The sequence below is a fragment of the Narcine bancroftii genome, chromosome 5 (genome assembly GCF_036971445.1).
Source record: "Narcine bancroftii isolate sNarBan1 chromosome 5, sNarBan1.hap1, whole genome shotgun sequence".
NCBI classification, from domain to species: Eukaryota; Metazoa; Chordata; class Chondrichthyes; order Torpediniformes; family Narcinidae; genus Narcine; species Narcine bancroftii.
Window position 1 is genome coordinate 80635407 of NC_091473.1, and position 21431 is coordinate 80656837.

At 40.0% G+C, this 21431-nt stretch overlaps 1 protein-coding gene across 3 annotated transcripts in view; it reads left to right on the plus strand.

Moving 5' to 3' along the window:
- The first annotated feature begins 207 nt into the window (after positions 1-207).
- The window catches only part of vcam1b (vascular cell adhesion molecule 1b), a 32043-nt gene continuing 10819 nt past the window's right edge, over positions 208-21431 (plus strand). Inside the window, exons 1-6 of one of the 3 annotated variants that reach the window (XM_069938008.1) lie at positions 209-334; positions 574-849; positions 1160-1459; positions 1564-1830; positions 2920-3132; positions 11458-11541. In XM_069938008.1, the coding sequence (XP_069794109.1) occupies positions 283-334; positions 574-849; positions 1160-1459; positions 1564-1830; positions 2920-3132; positions 11458-11541 (1192 nt within the window). In that variant the 5' untranslated portion in view covers positions 209-282. Of the gene's footprint in view, positions 335-573; positions 850-1159; positions 1460-1563; positions 1831-2919; positions 3133-11457; positions 12815-21431 lie in introns of those variants that run through there. The other 2 variants (XM_069938007.1, XM_069938009.1) reach the window with 2 other exon arrangements.

Below are 21431 nucleotides of genomic sequence, written 5' to 3' on the forward strand. Positions count from 1 at the left end.
TTCGGAAAAGTATTTTTTTAAATTCTCCGATTCCAATGGTTTATAATTAGGTGTTTTCCCCCATAGTGACCATTTTTTTTGTTATTTTAACTTTGTGAAAATTCCCTTCGCGAACTGGACAAACGAATTTAGGAATGCACTCTTGATCGCAAATGGAAATTCCCTGGTCTTCCAGGGGCGGCTTTATAAAACCCGAGCGGCGGAGACCAAGTTCAGAGCTCCAGATCTTGGCATCCCAGGCAGGATTACATCTCGGCTTGTGGATTCCGGACTCTGCGCACTATGACCACCAGGTCTTGTGTAGCCGCTGCGCTCACGTTTCTGCTGACAACAGGTTTTACTGCCTTTTTAAAAAAAAATTATTGTACCTTATTCTAACGTTCAATATCAAGCACGGAAATATCCACCGGTTTCTGCTTTTTTTTAAATTAAGAAATGAAGATGCAAAAGTTTAAAGTTATAGTTTTAAGATTGTATTTGTGATGTTTACAATATTTTTGCAACACTGAAATTCCAAATGCCCAAAATGTATTTTCCCAACTGCTGACGTGATCAAATCTTCTCTCCAAATAGGATATGCCTTGGAGTTAGAGCTAAATCCAGTGGGAGATGTGTGGCATCGGATCGGGGAGACTCTGGTGCTGAGCTGCCGAGCTAAGAACTGTGCTTCCCCTTCCTTCAGGTGGCAAGTCGGAACCGACAACCCCCTGGCAGGAACCGTCAGCCACGGGGTCTCGGAGTCCACCCTCACCTTCGCCCCCGTCACTGTGCAGAACGAGCACCGCTACATGTGCATCGCGAAATGCGGAGCAGAGGAAAAGGAGAAAATCGTCACTCTCCATGTTTATGGTGAGTGTTCATTCAACATGGGCATAAACCAGGCAGGGTTAACAGGGGCACAAAATTTAAAAAAAAAACAGAAAGGACTAGAAACCCTCAACTGGAGAGAGAAAAAATAGAGCTGACGTGATTTAGGATTTCCAACAGCTTCCAATTTCATAAATGTGTTTTTTAGTCCAATAATGAAATGAATGTCTGTGATCCTTTCCGACTTTGAAACACACAGATTAACGATAAAGGGGTGGGTGCTGGGATTTGCGCCTGGGGAGCTGCACCTTCTCCGCTGAATGAACCCTTGTTTGATCCTGTGTCTCGACAGCTCTGTCCGACGCGCTCATCCTGGAGACCATGGGCAGTTTGGAAGTGGGCAGGAAAGGCACGGTGAGATGCACCGTTCCCAGTATCTACCCGGTTGACGTGAAGGTGGAGTGGCTGAACGCAACCACTCTGCTGAAGGAGGACACGATCTACCGTCACACAGAGAAAGAAAAGGCGTGGAATTTCACCTACGAATTAACACCTGATCTGGCTGACTCGGTCCAAGAACTCACTTGCCGAGTTCACTTATTCCCGGATCAGAGATTTATGAGTGAGGCCACGGAAAAGTTCCAGGTTCACTGTAAGTATCGAAGTGGATCTTTCACTAAAATGCGCCCGGGCTCTAAAATACTTTAAACCGCCTGTATTTAATTTTGTAAATGTTTACATTGCCTCCTTCCACAGATCCTCCCAGAATGATTACAGTTTCTCCAGAGCCGTCTTTCACGGTGGAAGAGGGTCAAAATGTCTCGCTGACTTGTGTGGGCGACGGCAGCCCCGCTGCCAGCATGACATGGAGAAAATTATCAGCCGGCAACTGGTCGGTGCTCGCCGAGGACGAGGCCGTTCTCCACTTGTCGCCGGCTCTGACAGAGGACGCTGGAATCTATCGCTGTGAAGCCAGCAATCATCTGGGCCAGAAAACCAAAGAGGTGGAAGTTCACGTTCAAGGTGGGTGCATCTTATCACAAAAGCGGTGTTCGAGTGGGTCACATTGCAAAACTTTTAGCAATCATTAATTTAATCTGTTATGAGCCCGGAGGACCCCAAAACCCAGCAGCAATAGAAATTCACCAAGACCATAGTTATTTAAACAAAAGTTGCTTTTAATTATCTTTAAACATGAAAACAGGATCAAACTTGAACGTTTTACTGTTACTTAATCCCCTTCTAATTCCAAGAGCAGGTGTAAGAATTCAAATACAGTTCTTTGATTCACAGTCGAATCTCACTTCTCACTCTTCCAAGTTCACTGGTTGCAGGCAATTCTTATTCTGTGCACAGAATTTAACATTTATAAAGTTCACCAGACTTTGGTGCTTGAAAGGTAAATGGTTACTGCTCAGGAAGGTTCTTATAGGTTTTCAAAGAGATTTGTTGCTTGTTGGACACCCACAACTGATTCCTTCAATCAGCCACTTCAGTGTCTTGCCGATTAAACTTGCCCCATCAGGGTTTTCCAAGTGATAACCTTTCTTTCAGGTCACCATAGAGTTCCTTTTTGTTTCCCTTATTTCAAGTGAAACATTATTCAATCAGCCATCTCCTCTTGGCTTTGACCAGGCTGAACTAAGAACTCAGAAGTCTTCAAAACATGGGGGTTTTCCACAAGCTTGCCAGCTTGTCACATTCCAGTCCCAGCTGCTGCTGCTGAACAGTAGAACTGAATACACCCCTCCCCCCCACCCTGAGAAAACCACAGGACTCTCTTAGAACAACAAACTGCACTGGTGGCACCAGACCTAATCTTCTGAGTTTGTTCATCTGTTGCTTTCCAAAACAATAATCCATTAGTCCACAGCATGTCCAATTAACACCCACTTGTGAAGTCCTTATAGGCATTCTTCAAAGTTTATGCAAAGGAACTCAGAGCCTGGACTGCCTGGTTTGAGCAGAGCTCTAGCATTTTAAATGAGATCTGTTTTGAAGTGTTTGTATGTGACCTACACCAAAAACCCCCCACAATTTATCTCTTTTAAAACATATCTATATACAATATAAAATATAACAATCTGTCACACATCCCACTTCTTCTTTCAGGTCGCCCCAGAGACATCACTTTCTCATTCACACCTTCTGCTGTACAGGAAGGGGACCATGTCACAGTCAGCTACACAACCCACTCAGGCTCCCCTGCCAAGCTTGTGTTGAGGGGATTGACATCAAGCGGATGGATAGATCTGGACCCAGAGAATGGGACATTAACAACCAGTGCTGTCATGGTGGATGATTCAGGACTGATTAATGTTCAAGGTTTGTATTGACATTAAGGAGAAGGTACAGGCACTGTAAAGCAGTCAAAAGCTTTAGCAGCTTTGCACAAAGAGCAGTGTGATAAAGGCTGGGCAATCAGCATGAATGATGTAAACTGAGAGCTAAATATTGGCTAAGATGCTAGACCATACAGGGACAAAAGCTACTGCTTTCAATTGAAAATTGTGTTCCAAAAACTTTTCTGTTAACTGGAGAATATTTAATTTCACATTTTGGCTGGATGTTACTTCAATAGTTGCAATACCTCTGCACATCTCTGGTTGCCTTAGATTTTTGGGTCAAGTCTGTGGATTTAGATTTGAACTCACAACTAAGTTATGGTCAATATCATAGATTGGAAAAAGTCTACAATTATTGAGATATTAAATGATTTTTTTCTCATCTGTGTTCATGAAGGAAAAGGACATTGGACTAAGTGAGATAAGAGAGGCAAATGGCTTAGTTATGGAAAAGATAGGGATTAGTAAAGAGAGGGTTTTGGAGCCTCTAGGGTCAGTAAAAGTGGATAAGTCTCCTGGTCCTGATGGGATTTTCCTCAGGACGTTTAGGGAGGTCAGGGAGCAAATAGCGGAGGCACTGTCAGTGATTTTTCAAAGATCACTGGAAGAGGGTGTGGTGCCGTGGGATTGGAGGGTTGCTAATGTAGTTCCATTGTTTAAAAAAGGCACAAGGTGTAAGCCAAGTAATTATAGGCCTGTAAGCTTGACTTCGGTGGTAGGGAAAGTTATGGAGGGTATTCTTAGAGATGGTGTGTATAAATGCCTAGATATGCAGGGATTGATCAGGAGCACCCAGCATGGGTTTGTGAAGAGGAAGTCATGTTTGACGCACCTTGTTGAGTTTTCAAAGAAGTGACAAGAAAAGTGGATGAAGGTAGAGCAGTTGATGTAGTCTATCTGGATTTTAGCAAAGCTTCTGAAAGGGTTCCACATGAAAGGTTAGTAAGGAAGGTTCGGTCACTGGGGATTAATGGAGAAATAGTAAGATGGGTCCAGAAGTGGCTGGAGGAGAGACAGCAGAGGGTCATGGTGGACAATTGTCTGTCAGGATGGAAGCCTGTGATGAGCGGAGTACCTCAAGGATCGGTGCTAGGTCTCTTGTTCATAATTTATATTGATGATTTGGATGATGGGGTGGTTAACTGGGTAAGTAAATACCCAGATGATATGAAAACAGGGGGAGTGGTGGATAGCGAGGAAGGTTTTCAGGGATTACAGAGGGATTGGTTTGTCTGGAGAGTTGGGCTGAAAGATGGCAGATGGAATTTAATGTAGAGAAGTGTGAGATACTTCATTTCGGTAAAAATAATTGAAATAGGACATATGTAGTAAAGGGGAGGACATTAAGGAATGCACAAGTACAAAGAGATCTTAGAGTTATGGTGCAGCGTTCCTTGAAGGTGGATTCTCATGTTGACAGAGTGGTTAAGAAGGCAGTTCGGATGCTGGCCTTCATAAATCATAGCATATAGGAGCTGGGAAGTGATGTTGTGACTGTTTAAGGCACTGGTGAGGCCAGGTTTGGAGTATTGTGTTCAGTTCTGGTCTCCAAATTATAGGAAGGATAAAGATAAGGTGGAAAGGGTGCAGAGAAGATTGACAAGGATTTGCTTGGCTAAAATACCTAGAGTACAGAGAAAGATTGAAGAGGTTAGGACTTTATTCCTTGGAACGTAAATGGTTGAGAGGGGATTTGATAGAGCTGTTTAAAATTATGAAGGGAATAGATAGACTAGATGCAAGTAGACTCTTCCTCCTGAGAGCAGGGGAGGTTGAAACAAGAGGACACAAGTTGAGGGTAAGGGGGCAAAATTTTATGAGAAACATTGGGGGATGCTTCTTCACTCAGAGAGTGGTGGCTGAATGGAATAATCTTCCAGAGGAAATAGTTGAGGCAGAGTGAATTCTTTCATTTAAGAGGAGGCTAGATATATACATGGATAAGAGGGGGTTAGATGGTTATGGGCGGAGAATAGGTGGGGGGAGCAGGCGGAGTTGTTTGAGTAAACAAGCGTGGATTTGTTGGGCCAAGATGGCCTGTTTCAATGCCATAAACTGTTATATGGTTATAAGAATTTTTATTAATAAAAGTTTCTCCCTCACTAATGCCTAGTACTTGGGCTCTTCGAATTTAGTCAAAGAAGAAGAAAAAGTCACCATCAAGTGCTTTTTATAGAATATTTTTTTATTTTTCACACTGTGAACCATATCAACCAAAATACAAACAAACATTTCCCTCTTAAATATACACAGTGACATTTTCTCCCTTTTATTCCCCTCTACCTTCCCTCCCCCCCTTCCAATCCAAAACCAATAAACATTCAACATATACAATTCATTAAACCCATTAAACAATGTCATCACACAATGAAAAAAAAAACAAGAAAAATGTGTCATCTACTTTTACACACTGGATAAAGTCATTTCGTCTTCTTATCATTTTAGGGGGTAGAGGTCCAAGGCAAGCCCTCTCTGTTATATTCCATGTATGGCTCCCAAATTTGTTCAAATAATGTGACTTTATTTTTAAAATTATGTTATTTTTTCTAATGGAATACATTTGTTCATTTCCATGTACCATTGCTGTACTCTGATTTCCAAGTTAACATTATACATTTTTTTTGCTACAGCTAAGGCTATCATAATAAATCTTTTTTGCACTTCATCCAGTTTGAGGCCTAATTCTTTACTTCTTCTATTACTTAGAAGAAAGATCTCTGGATTTTTTGGTGTGTTGCTTTTTGTGATTTTATTTAATACCTGATTTAATCTTTCCAAAACTTTTTCACTTTCTCACATGCCCAAATTGCATGTACTGTTGTTCCCATTTTCTTCTTACAGCGAAAACATCTATCTGATAATGTTGGATCCCATTTGTTTAACTTTTGGGGCGTGATATATAACCTGTGTAACCAATTATACTGTATCATGCGTAACCTTGTGTTTATTATATTCTTCATAGTTCCAGAACATAACTTTTCCCGTTTCATTTTTTTATCTTTATGTTTAAATCTTTTTCCCACTTTTGTTTGGGTTTATAGCTAATTTCATCATTTTCCTTCTCTTGCAGCTTGATGTACATGTTTGTTATAAATCTTTTAATTATCATTGTGTCTGTAATCACATATTAAGCTGCTTCCTTCTGGTAATCTCAGTCTGTTTCCCAATTTATCCTTTAAGTAGGATTTCAGTTGATGGTATGCAAACATTGTACCATGAGTTATTCCATATTTGTACTTCATTTGTTCAAATGTTAATACATTATTTCCAATAAAACAATTTTCTATTCTTTTAATTCCTTTTCTCTCACATTCTCTAAAGGAAAGATTAACTATTGTAAAAGGGATTAGCTGATATTGCATCAATAATAATTTTGGTATTTGGTAATTTGTTTTTTTCCTTTCTAAGTGAATCTTCTTCCATATATTGAGTAAATGATGCAATACTGGTGAACTTTTATATCGTACCAGCTTTTCACCCCACTTATAAAGTATGTTCTGATACCTTCTCCTCTATTTTATCTAGCTCTATCTTAGTCCAATCTGGTTTTTCCCTTGTCTGATAAAAATCTGATAAATACTTTAATTGTGCTGCTCTATAATAATTTTTAAAGTTTGGTAACTGCAAACCACCTTGGTTGTACCTCTCTGTTAATTTATCTAATGTTATCCTCGGTTTCTCCCCTTTCCATAAAAATATCCTCATTATTCTCTTTAGTTCATTAAAGAATTTTTCTGTTAAGGAAATTGGTAACGATTGAAATAAGTATTGTATCCTTGGGAAGACATTCATTTTAATGCAATTTACCCTCCCTATCAACATTAGCGGTAATTCTTTCCAATGTTCTAAGTCTTCCTGCAATTTCTTTATTAGTGGTTGATAATTTGTACAAGTGGCTTAAATTATTATCTAACCTAATACCTAGGTATCGGATTGCTTGTGTTTGCCATTTAAATGGTGATTCTCTTTTAAATTCTGTATAATCCGCATTACTCATTGGCATCTCTTCACTTTTATTTGAGTTGATCTTGTATCCCAATATTTCTCGATATTCCTTCAATTTATTATGTAGTTCTTTTATTGATATTTCTGGTTCTGTTAAGTATACTATGATGTCATCTGCAAATAAACTGATTTTATACTCCTCCTTTATTTTTATCCCTTTTATTTTATTTTCTGTTCTTATCAGTTCTGCCAATGGTTCTATTGCTAAAGTGAACAATGAGGGGGATAATGGACATCCTTGCCTAGTTGACTTACTTAACTTAAATTGGTTCGATATTGTTACCTTCATCAATGGTCCATTATATAATGCTTTAATCTAATTAATATATTTTTCTGGTAGATTGAACCTCTGTAATACTTTGAATAAATAATTCCATTCTACCCTGTCAAATGCTTTTTCTGCATGTAAAGCAACAGCCACTGTTGGCTTCTTATTTCCTTGAACTGCATGAATTAGATTAATAAATTTACAGAAATTATCCGCTGTTTGTCTTTTCTTAATAGAACATGGGAAGTAGGAACAGGAGTAGGCCAAAAATGGCCCATCGAGCCTGCTCCGCCATTCAATATGATCATGGCTGATCTAATTTATGACCTAACTCCACCTACCTGCCTTCTCCCCATATCCCCTAATTAATAAATCCAGTTAGATTTTGTTTTACTATTTTTGGTACACAGTCGGCCAATCTGTTTGCTAATAATTTTGCTATTATCTTATAATCTGAATTAAGTAGAGATATTGGATCCTTCCCTGTCTTTGGTATTACTGTAATTATTGCTGTCTTACATAATTCTGGCAAGTTTTATGTTTCTTCTATCTGGTTCATTACTTCCAGGAGAGGAGGAATTAATAACTCTTTAAATATTTTATAGAATTCTATTGCGAATCCATCCTCTCCAGGTGTTTTATTGTTCCTCTATTTCAAATGGTTTTATCAGTTTGATTTGTTCCTCTTCTTGCAATTTTGGCAGTTCAATTTTAGCTAAAAATCTTCTACTTTATCATCTTTCCCCTCGTTCTCAGTTTGGTATAATTGTTCATAAAATTCCTTAAAGTTCTCATTAATCTCCATTGGATTATATGTAATTTGTTTGTCCTTTTTCCTTGATACCAATACAGTTCTTTTAGCTTGTTCTGTTTTAAATTGCCAGGCTAATATTTTGTGTGTTTTTTCTCCTAGTTCATAATATTTTTGCTTTATTTTCATTATGTTCCTCTCCACCTTATACGTTTGTAATGTTTCGTATTTTATTTTTTTGTCCGTCAATTCTCTTTTTGTTATATCATTCCTTGTTGCTAGTTCTTTTTCTGTACTTACTATCTCCCTTTCCAACTGTTCTATTTCCCGATTGTAGTCCTTTTTCATCTTAGTTACATAACTTATTATTTGCCCTCTAATGAAGGCTTTCATTGCATCCCATCATATAAATTTGTCTTTCACTGAATGCGTATTTATTTCTAAGAACATTTTAATTTGGCGTTGAATGAACTCTCTAAATTCCTGTCTTTTAAGTAGCATGGAGTTTAACCTCCATCTATATGTTCTTGGTGGGATGTCCTCCAGATCTATTGGTAATAACAGGGGTGAATGATCACAGAGCAATCTAGCTTTATATTCAGTTTTTCTAACTCTCACTTGAATATGGGCCGTCAACAAAAACATATCAATCCTTGAGTATGTTTTATGTCTACTCAAATAATATGAGTATTCCTTCTCCCTTGGGTGCTGCCTCCTCCATATATCCATAAGTTTCATTTCCTGCATTGATGTAACCATAAATTTGGGCACTTTATTCTTTTTGCTAGTCTTTTGTCCAGTTTTATCCAACATTGGATCCAAATTAAGGTTAAAATCCCCTCCTATCAGTATATTCCCTTGTGTATCTACAATCTTCAAAAAAATATCTTGCATAAACTTTTGATCCTCTTCATTAGGTGCATATATATTGACCAAATTCCAAAATTCTGAATATATCTGACACTTTATCATTACATACCTCCCTGCTGGATCTATTTTTTCTTCCTCTATTTTGATTGGTACATTTTTATTAATTAATATTGCTACACCTCTAGCTTTTGAATTATATGATGCTGCCACTACGTGCCTTACCCAGTCTCTCTTTAATTTATTATGTTCCACTTCAGTTAGGTGCGTTTCCTGCACAAATGCTATGTCTATTCTTTCTTTTTTCAGGAAATTTAATAGCCTCTTTTGTTTAATTTGGTTATGCATTCCATTAATATTTATAGTCATATAATTCAACATGGCCATCTCATACCCTGTTTACACCTCATTTCCACTTCCTCACCACCACCACCTCCTTTTCCCCATTTTCATCTATCAGTTTTCCCTTTTTAAACTCAATGTATGACAACACATTTAAAACATAAAATGCTTCAACAACTCCCACATCCAATATTCCCTTAGTCCTAAATGTCCCGTCCCCTCCTCTCTGAGTTGCCCCTTATCCCTTGCCAGGCAACCACAACTCCCCTCTCCAATTGGATTGCGAACCTACTTGCAAGCATCAACTGATTTCGCAGAGACAGTTATTCTCTCCCACACAATCCTACCAGAAAACACTTTTTTTTTACACATATAACAAAGTTCCCCCTTTTTTCCCTTCTCTAGTTCTTTACATATACATTGTTTTTACATCTTTATATATATTTTAATCGCCATTCTTCATTCTTCTTACATCTCTTCATCTCTCCTTCTGTCCTGCAAGCATTCTGCAAATTCTTGTGCTTCCTCCGGATCCGAGAACAGTCTGTTTTGCTCCACAGGGATAAATATTTTAAGCAGAGCTGGATGTCTTAACTTAAATCTATAATCTTTTTTCCATAGGATTGATTTTACTGTATTAAACTCCTTCCTCTTCTTTAAGAGTTCAAAACTTATGTCTGGGTAAAAAAATATTTTTTGACCCTTGTATTCCAATGGTTTTTTGTCTTCTCTAAATTTATTCCTTGCCCACTCCAGTATATTTTCTCTTGTCGTATATCTCAAAAATTTTACTAAAACGGATCTTGGTTTTTGATGTGTCGTTGGTTTCGGAGCTAGTGTTCTGTGTGCCCTTTATATTTCCATTCCTTCCTATATTTCTGTCATTCCCAGGACCTTTGGAATCCATTCTTTTATAAATTCCTTCATATCTGTGCCTTCTTCATCTTCCTTTAGGCCCACTATCTTTATATTGTTTTGCCTACTATAGTTTTCCATTATATCAATCTTCTGAGCTAACAACTCTTGTGACTCTTTTTAGTCACTTTTCCATTATATCAATCTTCTGAGCTAACAACTCTTGTGACTCTTTAACTTTTTAGTCACTTTCTTCTAATTTTCTTCTTAAGTCGTTCACTTCCATTTCTACAGCCATTTCTCATTCTTCCACATTTTCTAATCTTTTCCCAATTTCTGTCATGACAGAAATACTTACTTTTTCTTCTGTACTTTTCATTTTACTAAATTCTAATGTCAACCATTCTTTTAATGCCCTCATTTGTTCTTGAAAATTTTATTAATCTATATTCTGTCCATCTGTTTTACCTTCTATTTCTCTATGCAGATCTTGATCTTCTTCTTCCTCTTCTTCTGTGTCTGCACCCATGTTTGTGTCTTCTTCTTCTCTTCCTTGTATCTGTGTCTCTTCTGACTTTCCTGCTTGTCTCACTTTGCTGGGCTTCTTGCTTGGCTTCTTGCTGTTGGCCCTCTTCTTCTGGGCTACTCATCTGTTGGGCCTCCTGCTGCTGCTCTTCTTTCCTTTCACTCCCTTTCCTGTCACTTTCCTCCTCTTCCAGCTGAGAGCCCTGGTGTTGGGCATCCCTCAGCTGGTCCTGTTGTGTTTACCCGCTCCTCAGCTGAGCCCCCCTCCCGTCGGTGTTCTCCTTCTCCTTAGTAAGTGCACTGCGCACTTTTGTTTGGCTCAGAGAGCCATTTTTGCAGTCCAGTGGTGGGGGGGGGGGGGGGGGGGTCGCGACTCTGCGGGGTCGTCACCAACCTTGGAGAACGGGTAGCCTTTTTTGTTACTTGTTTTGTATGAGCCACGTGCACCATTAAAAAGACAGACCTGTGCAATTGTTTAGAACAAAGATTTGAAATTTAAAAAGTGAACTTTACTCCAGTCTCCTGCCTCGTTTCGAGATGGTTACTAATGTTAGCTATCTATAAGGTATGTAGGTGAAACTCATACTGAGGACAGAATACATAGATTAAGTTTAATATTTTGAAAGAGCATTTTGTGGTTGGAGAATGTATTTCACTGATTTTTTTTAATTTTACATATTTTGTCTCTGCAGAAAAGGAGCCTGATATAGTAAAATCTCCTGAGAGCCCTATTGGAATCTTAGAAATAACATGCACAGGAGCTGTACTTGGATCAGGTACAATGCTACTTTCTACTCTGCATTACATTATTCGCAGAAGCAAGTTAAACAAATCATATCAAATACCCGAGGAGATACTGTAAAGTTAAAAGAAAGGACTGAAGGAATGAGAATTTTCACTTCTAGCAGTCTCAGCTCTGGGGCAGTGGTGTCGTGCTGTCAGAAGCAGGATGTCGAGAAGCTGTTGTATTATAAGCATGGCTCAAAATATCACCAATAGCAGGTATCCACAGAATGGAAAGTAGAGTACACTTGAATTTATTGGATCTTATTGTAAATAGTCCTTCGAATTGACTATCATGAGGGGAATAATGTTTGCTTTTCACTGTGACAGATTATGTTATATTTTATATTATAAATAGATATGTTTTAAAGGAGATAAATTGTGACAGGTTTTTAAGGTAGGTCTCAAACACTTCGAAACAGATCTCATTTAAAATACTGGAGCTCTGCTCCAAGTGCCTTTGCAAAATCTTTGAAGAGTGTCGAAGGACTTCACTAACGGATTGTTGTTTCAAAAAGCAACAGATGAAAGAATTTGGAGGATTAGGTCCGAAGCCACAGGCTGTCTGGGTGCAGTTTCCTATTCTAAGAGGGTCATGTGGATTTGCAAGCAGAGAGAGTCACAAGTTGTTTCTCTGGAAGAGAAAGAGAAGAGAGAGAGAGAAAATTCAGTTCTACAGTGCTAGGGTACAGCAGCAGCAGCTGAGACTGGAACAGGACAATCTAGCAAGTTGTGGAAAAACACCATTTTGAAGACGGGTTGTGAGTTCTTAGTTCAGCCTGGTCAAAGCCCTTGTTGTCCATACAAGAGAGGACTGGCTGCCTAAAGTTTCACTTAAAATAAGGGAAACAAAAAATAACTCTGTGGTGACCTGAAAGGAAGAGGTTATCATCTGGAAAACCCTGATGTGGCAAGTTTCTTCGGCAAGACACTGATGTGACTGATTAGAAGGAATCAGTTTGTGTCCAGCGACCAACAAATCTCTCTCTGAAAACCGACAAGAACCATTTACCTTTCAAGCACCAAAGCCTGGTGAACTTTATAAATGTTAAATTCTGTGTATAAGAATTGCCTGCAACCAGTGAACTTGGAGGAATGAGAAGTGAGATTGGACTGTGAATCAAAGAACTTTTCTAAACTTACACACACATTTCATACATGGGTGCTTAGAATTAGAAGGGGGTTAAGTAAGTTAATAGTAGTAAGTTAGAGTTTGATCCTGTTTTCATGTTTAAAGATAATTAAAAGCAACTTTTGTTTAAGTAACCATTTGTCTTGGTGAATATCTATTGCTGCTGGGTTTTGGGATCCTCTGGGCTCGTAACATCGCAATGTTATGATCAAGGAAATACTGCAGAAACACTTCACTTTAAAATGGTTACTGGTCAAAACAAATGGGGTTATAATATCCCTTGCTTGTAGCCCCCAGTACTGATCAGTGAAGTATGCTGAGTTTATCAGATACTAACTACTGCTAAGTTAGATGTCCACCCCTTTCTTGTAGGTTATGGAGTTGGGCGTGATTCAGGAGGAAGTTATGGATGACAGATTTATTTGACCCACTGTAGGGTAATGCTGTTGATTACCTGTATTGATTTAAAATTTGCTGCTGCAATCACCCCAATATATTTGAATCTATTCTATAATTAATTCCTAACACTTTGAACCAGGACATCATCCATTGTTGCTGAATCTTGAGCAGGTGTGCTGGCTTAAGAGTTATAAAAACACAGGAATTCACTAAACTCTGGCCCAAAGCACCTTTGACTGGTAGACAATGTTTTTTGAAGCTGGATCTGGGAGATCCAAATGTTTTGTGCTCTTTAAAGTAAACCAATAAATTAAACTCAAATAGCAGTCCACACTGATAATTCAATCATTTTTTTCACTGAAGGTTATAGCAAAAGGAATTTATATGAAGCAACAATAAAAATATTAATATAAATGTTTTTAATTAATATATTATTCAAATAAAATAATGCAAAATATTATTGTTCCTACATTAGGCTGTAATATTACTAAAGTAATTTCTGACTTTCCAAGATGCAAGTCAAGAATTATTAGTGATAATTCCAATGATTTAAACAAAATGCCCTGTTCCAGTACAACTTCCGGTGCTAGATAAACACAGAACTACAAATATAGGGATCAATGAGCAAACAATTTGAATCTGGAAGGACTCAGCTGGTCAGGCAACATCCATGGTCAATGTTTTGGGTCGGGACTCTTTATCAAGACTTAGCAGTCTGAACATTGCTCTCCATGGATACTGCCAGATCCACTAAGTTACCCCATCTTCTCATCATTTGCTTATTGATCCCAGTATCTGCAGTTCTGTATCTATCTAATGCTATCAATGCAGGAAGGATAGGCCCAAATGGAGTTAATAGTTGGTTGATTCTAATAGTGAGTGAATATCTGAAAACTTGTGAATATGAATTAATGATTACATTGCCTGATAATGCTGGTTTTAATAAAATGTGATTTTTTTTTTAAAACATTCTCAGTCATGATATTCATTGAATCCTGTTGGTATAAGGAGTGAAATATAATGACAGCATCTTACTATCATAGTTTAATGAAAGCAATTACAATAAATGTAGTAGGTCATTTTAGTTTGAATTTAGGTTTGGCATTCACTACAATTATTAAATTTGGAGAGCAACTTTATTCAACAGAAGCTTTTGAGCTGCTGCTAAAAACAATATAGTGGCCTCACAATCTCTGCAAACATACGTTTCAAAGAAATGGACAGATTATCAATTAGACAGAAATGACTGGCTTCAAAACTTTCATCATTTAAAACAAGTTACAGGCACATTTAGGTCAAAGGCTGTCAAATATAGGGTATGACCAATGATAAATAAGAGTATGAGAGAACAAAAAAAACAAGAATGCAATTTAGATTTTAGAAGATATTGAAATATAATGGAATAGAAACACTTGAGTAGAAGAATAGTTTTGAGCTCTAGGAGTTTACTTAAGCCAGTAGGATAGTTTTTCAACATTGAAGATTTTTTTCTTGGATCACCAGCCTAACATGCTTAGAATAGGAAGTCAGACATTTCGTACAGAGATAATGAGGAATTTTATCTCTCGACATGTTGTAAATCTTTGGAATTTTTGGCCCCGGAGAATTGTGGAGGCTGTGCCTTTGAATATATTCAAGGCCGAGTTAGATGTATTTTTTGTATTATACAGGAGTCAAGGGTTATGGGGTCAGAGTGTATATCTGAGACCAAAATTATGGTGGAGCTAAGGTCCATAGGGGTCTCGTCCTCCTAATTTTTAGTTTTTAGATAAAGCAAAGAAAGAGGCTGTGGCAGGGTGGATTGTTAATAAGACAAAGTCTGCAAAAACATTGAATCTTGGTGTGTCCATTTCCACTGGAGTGTAAGGGAAACTTGTGACTGGGCTGAAGAGCATTCTTAAGTCCAATGCTCTGTCGTTATAGCCTGCTGAACCTGCTGACCACAAATTTGTGCCATATCACTAAGAATAAAGCAGAATGCTGGAGAGTTGGATGTAAATGTGATTGAGTGTGTGAATATAATGAGAGTAGCTACCAGCCAGGCATTGGATCTTTTGATATGTCAGGGAGCTAGTTGCGTTTGGGAAATTGGGGCTGAGTATGCTTATTTGGTAGGCACTCTTAAATGAGAGTGGGCCTCTGTTTTATTGTGGCCTGGCTATTGAATGTGACAAGTATTATTTGGGATGCTAGAGAGAGTATTTACTTGTTCAGTCAACCTTCACACACAGGCATTTGCTTATGCAGATGTCCATGTAATTTTAAACTGGTTTCTGCTTGTGTCGAACCATACTGGATCTAACTTTGTCGTAGCTCTAATAGGACTTTACTCAGCACAAGGAAACAAACACACATGGGAGTCCTGGAGAAAGAATCTCCAGACTCCACTTGGCTCTTTTTTTTAAAGTCACAACACTAAGAATACTTCCGCCAGATTGTTTCACACTGCCAGACCTAGTTGAATGCACACATAGTGAGCTGCAGTTCGTCTTCTCAGTGTCCTTTACACAGGGTTGCCACTCCTGAAATGCCCAGATTTTGAGGGATAACACAAAGGAGCTTCTGTTAGTCTACTGCTTGCTGGAAGCTGCACACTAAATTATCATTCAGATAACTGAGTGACAAGAACACCTCCTGCTATGGATAATCATCCCTCGATGAGATGCAGATCAGGAGCTAAGATATTTCATATGTGTTAAGTCATAGATTCAGAGTTCTACAGCATGCAAACAGGCACTTCAGCCCATCTTGTCCATGCTGACCAACTAGACTGTACAAGTCAGTCACATTTGCCTGCTACAATTGTAGCCATCTCTATCATTTCCTCATATTCCCACCGCCCTCTATGAAGGTAATGAGTTTATTGTCATTTACGTAAGTACAATGAACAAATGCCCCAAAATTCTTATTTGCTGAAGCCAAACAAGGATGTAAGATACACCAACTACAACAGTATAAATTAAGTTACCATAATATTGCAAAGACAAAAAAATGGAAATAAATATAAAAGGATCAGCGGTTGCAATTTGTATTAAAAAAAAGTGCAGGCAGATCATTTTGTGATCCTGGACTTATTTATGGTTAAGGTTAGGATAGTACGGGGAGGTTCAAAATCCTGATAACTTGAATTAAAAACTCTTTGAACTTTGAGGTGCTGGACTTCAGACATGTGTACCTTCTGCCTGACGGAAACAGTGAGTAAAGGTTGTGACCAGGGTGATGCAGGTCCAGAGTCCCAGCTTCCTGAACTTTAATGTTTTAAGTTTTAGAACATAGAAATCTGAAGCACAGTACAGGCCCTTTGGCCCACTATGTTGTGCTGACCCAATAACCTACTCTAACAACTGCCTAAAACAGTACTACTGCATAGTCCTTCATTTTTCTCAGTTCCATGTACCTATCTAATCGTCCCTCAAAATATCCAATTGTACCTGTCTCCACCACTGTTGCTAGCAGTGCATTCCATGTACACATCACACACTACTTACTTTCAAGCAGAATCAGGATTTATTCTCATGAACAAGTCATGAAATTCAGTGTTTTGTGGCAGTATCATATTATAGCCATCTTAAACATTATTATAAATATAAATATATATATATAATAGTGCACGAAAAGTAAGGCAGAGTCTTTGGTTCATTGATTATTCAGGAATCTGATGACAGTGGGGAAGAAGCTGTCCTTGTGCTATTGAGTGCTCATCTTTAGGGCTCCTGTACCTCCCCCCCACCCCCCCACAATGGTAACAGAGTAAAGAAGGCGTGGTCTGGGTGGTGGGGGTCTTTCAGGATAGAGGCTGCTTTTTTAAGACACCACCTTATGTAGATATCCCCAATGGAGTGAAGTCTGGTGCCTGTGATGTTGCAGGCCAAGTTAACAAACCTCTGGAGTTTATTTGTGTCCGGAGAGTTGGTGCCTTCACACCAGGCAGTGATACAACCAGTCAGAATGCTCTTCACGGTGCACATGTAAAAGTTTATGAGAGTCTTTGGTGACAATACCAAATCTCCTCAAACACCTCACAAAGTATAGGCACTGGCGAGCTGCCTTCACGATTGTTATGATGTGGAGGCTCCAGAACAAATCCTCGGAAGATGTTGACATCCAGGAATTTGAGGTTCTTGACCCTCTGTACTACTGAGCCCTTGATGAGGACTAGGTCATATGCCCCTGACTTCCTCCTGAAGTCCACAATCATCTCCTTGGTTTTGCTGACATTGAGTGCAAGGTTGTTATTGTTAAACCATTCAATGAACTGATCCATCTCCCTCCTGTTCACTTCCTCATTGTCATTTGTGATTCTGCCGACAACTGCAGTGTCATCTGCAAACTTAAAACTACGTCTCCTGTATTAGCTATTTCAGCCTTGGGAAAGCCTCTGGCCAGCTACACGATTAATGCCACTCATCATCTTGTATACTGTTATCAGAGTGACTGACCCTTCCCCACACCCCCATCACTCCAAGGAGAATAGACTAGGTTCACTCAAAATAGGTGGAGAGGGCGAGCAAATTTTAGTTTCTGGGAGTCACTATTTTGAAGGATCTTTCCTGGACCCAACACACTAACAGCATCATGAATAAAGCACATCAGCACTTCCTCAAGAGTTTGTGGAGGTTTGGTATGACACCAGAAACCTTGGCAAATTTCTACAGATGTGTAGTGGAAAGTATGCTGACTGGCTGCATTGTGGTCTGGTATGGGGACACTAATACCCCTCACCATAAAGCCCTGCAAAAGGTAGTGGACACAGCCCAGGAGATCACAGGCAAAACCCTCCCCACTATTGAGAACATCTACAGGGAACACTGCCATTAGGAAAGAGGAATAGGTGCTACAAGATTCACATCACCAAGTTCAGGACCAGCTGCTACCCCTCCACCATCAGACTCCTTAACAACAAACTCAATCAAGGACTCATTTAAGTACTCTTACTTGGGCACTTCATTGATTTCTTTTATTCTCTCTGTATTGCAGGGCTAATTTGTTTACATGCATATTTTTTTTTACAGTTCTTTATTTGCTTATATGTATATGCTATGTATAGTTTTTTTTGCACTACCAGTAAGTGGTAATTCTGCCTCACCCACAGAAAAAAGAACCTTGAGGTTGTATGTGATGTCATGTATGCACTCTGATAATAAATCGGAACTCTGATGCTCTCCAATCCAGGCAGCATCCTTGCAAATCTCTGCACCTTCTTTCTAGCATTTACATCCTTCTTATGGTGAGGTAAACAGAAATGAACACAATATTCCACTATACCAGGTGGGGTCTAACTCATGTTTTATACACAGTAAAATCCTTGGTATCCAGTATCTATGGGGATTTTTAAATGCTGGATTAGAGTATTTTCTGGTTGCTTGAGGCTTACTCAATGCCTAACTAATACATCTACATTACATGAATAAACAGTTTAAAAGACAAAAATACTATACTGTACTTAAACTAAACAAACTTCGCTTATGTGAATATATAAACCTTAAAGCATTTTACTTTATTTCAGTCACATTCTTTAAAAATGTTTAACCATCACTGCTGCTGCAGTTCCCCCACACCCCCCCCCCTTTCACAGAGCTCCCCAAAAGACTAATAATAACATTATAAATAATTAACCCACCACCTCCCCCAAGTTCACAGATAAAGCCTCTGACCAGGGTGACTCTTACTAAGCAGGGACATTTTAAGAGAGTCATCCCAACAGCAATCAGCATTAACCAGCTCTTCATCCTAGAATGACGCTATTGCTCATTCAAATAGCTACTACAAGTAAAGCATGACCAAGGCACTCTGTTGGCTGAATATTTATTCCCATCTTCATCAAAAGTTCAGTTGTTACTACTGGTACAAGTCTGACAGAATATAGATATGTTTTGGGGAGATAAATTGGGGCAGGGCTTTTAGTGTGGGTCACATACAAACACTTTAAACCAGATCTTATTTAAAATATTGGAGCTCTGATAATGCTAGACATATCGGCCCCAGAACCTTTGCAGAAGCTTTGGAGAGTGCCCAAGAGACTTCACTAATGGATTGTTGTTTACAAAAATGCAACAGATGAAATAACTTGGAGCCGCATTCTGTCTGGAGTAGAACTTGCTGTTCTAGGAGGGTCATGTGGTCTTGCAAGCAGAGAGAGTAGAGAGAGAGAGAGAGAGAGAGAGAGAGAGAGTGAGAGAGATCAGTTCTACAGTTTCACAATCAGCAGCAGCAACTGGGACTGGAACAGAACAAGCTGGCAAGCTTGTGGAAAACTCCATTTGGATGACGGGTTATGAGTGCTTAGTTCAGCCTAGTCAAAGCCATTGTGGTTCATGCAAGAGGAGAGGCTGTCTAATGTTTCACTTGAAATAATAGAAACAAGAAAGCACTCTATGGTGACCTGAAAGAAAGAGGTTATCATCTGGAGAACCCTGAGGGGGCAAGTTTCGTCAGCAAGACACTGAAGTGGCTGATGGATGTAAATCAGTTCTGGCTGTCCTGGAACAACAAATCTCTCTGTGAAAATTCCAAAGAACTTTCCTGAGCAGTTACCATTTACCTTTCAAGCACCAAAGCCTGGTGAACTTTATAAATGTTAAATTCTGTGCACAGTATAAGAATTTGGAGGAATGAGAAGTGAGATTGGACTGTGAATCAAAGAACTTTACTGAACTTACACACACATTACATACACGTGCGCTTGGGATTAGAAAGGGGTTAGGTTAGGTTAGTTAAGTCAATAGCGATAAGTTAAAGTGTGATTCTGTTCTCATGTTTAAAAATAATTAAAAGCAACTTGTAACTTGTGGCGGTGCACATCCTCATGGTGAACCGGCCCCGCTTGTATTGCCGCATGGTGGGACAGCCATGGTGAAATGGCGTTGTCAGAGGTTTCTCTCTAACTCTAGCATCCCTTCCAGTGCACACCTTGGGCAGCAATTATGATGTCGCAATGCACTAGGTGACTGAGCTCCTGCTGCCCTTAAAGGGGCATGCTGAATATGAATAAAAATTGTCATTAACGACCCTCAGTGTGGTGGCTGTGTTTCTTCCACTGCTCACACTGCCACAGTGGTGACCCCGACGAGCCCAGATGTTTTTCTGGACTCAAAACAACATGGATTCAGCAGAGGTTAACACTGTCTCCATCAAGCTTCCCCCCTTTTGGACCCACCAACCGAGAACGTGGTTCGGGCAGGCACAATTTAAACTCCGCAACATCTCCTCAGACGCCACAATGTTCTATCATGTCATGAGCGCTCTGTACCAAGATACGGCAGCAAGGGTGGATGACATCATCCACCACCCCCCAGCGGTACACCGCTGAAGGACAAAATGCTAACTCTGGCGGAAGACCACAAGCCTTGTTTTCTCTTCCACCAGATATTCCTGGAACAGATGCCAGAGGACATCTAGCTGCTCCTCACAGAACCCGAGGAGAGCAGCAGCCTGTGCGGATGCCCTTTGGCACATGAAGAGGGAAAGCGAGGCAGCCTTCAACCAGGTGGCATGACCAGGAGCCAGCCGACCACAAGCTGCTCCCAAGACCAAGCCAGAGGAAGGCCAGTCAACCTGGTGTTTCTACCACCAGCACTGGGGAGCGCAAGCTTGTAAGTGCCGCCAGCCTTGTGGGTTTCAGGGAAATAATCAGGTCAGCCGCCGTTGATGGCTGCGATGGCTGGCCACATAAACAGCCTCCTTCATGTGATGGACAGATTCACCGGCCGCCGATTCCTGGTGGACACCGGGCCTGAGCTCAGTGTCCTTGCCCCCACAGCTTTAGAGACACCCACCCGATCTCGAGGTCCAGCCCTGTGGGCGACCAACGGCTCCACCATCAGGACCAACAGAACCTGCAGGGCACAGATCCAGATCAGGAAGGAGAAATTCCACTGGAGGTTCATCCTAGCCTCCGTGGGCAACGCACCGTTAGGGGCCGACTTCCTCAGAGCTCATGGCCTACTGGTTGACATGAAGGGCAAAAAGCTGGTCAACGCCCAAACGTTCCACTCCACCTGACTAGACATAGCAGAAGCCTGAAATCGCCACCATAGCTTCCGCCAGGGACGAGTTCGATGAGATCCTCGACGAATTTCCCGCCATCTTAGAGTTACGGTTCAACGCCGCCCTGCCCCAACGTCTTCCACCACATCATCACACAGAGCCCCCCACTGCATGCTAGACCCAGACGGCTACCGCCCGAGAAGCTCCAGCAGGCAAAGGAGGAGTTCTCCAGGCTCCAGGGACTGGCAATTGTCTGGCGCTTGGACAGCGCCTGGGCATCACCGCTCCTAATGGTCCCAAAATTGTACGGGGGCTGGAGACTGTGCGGGGACAACTGTCGGTTGAATGATGCAATCACCTCCAACA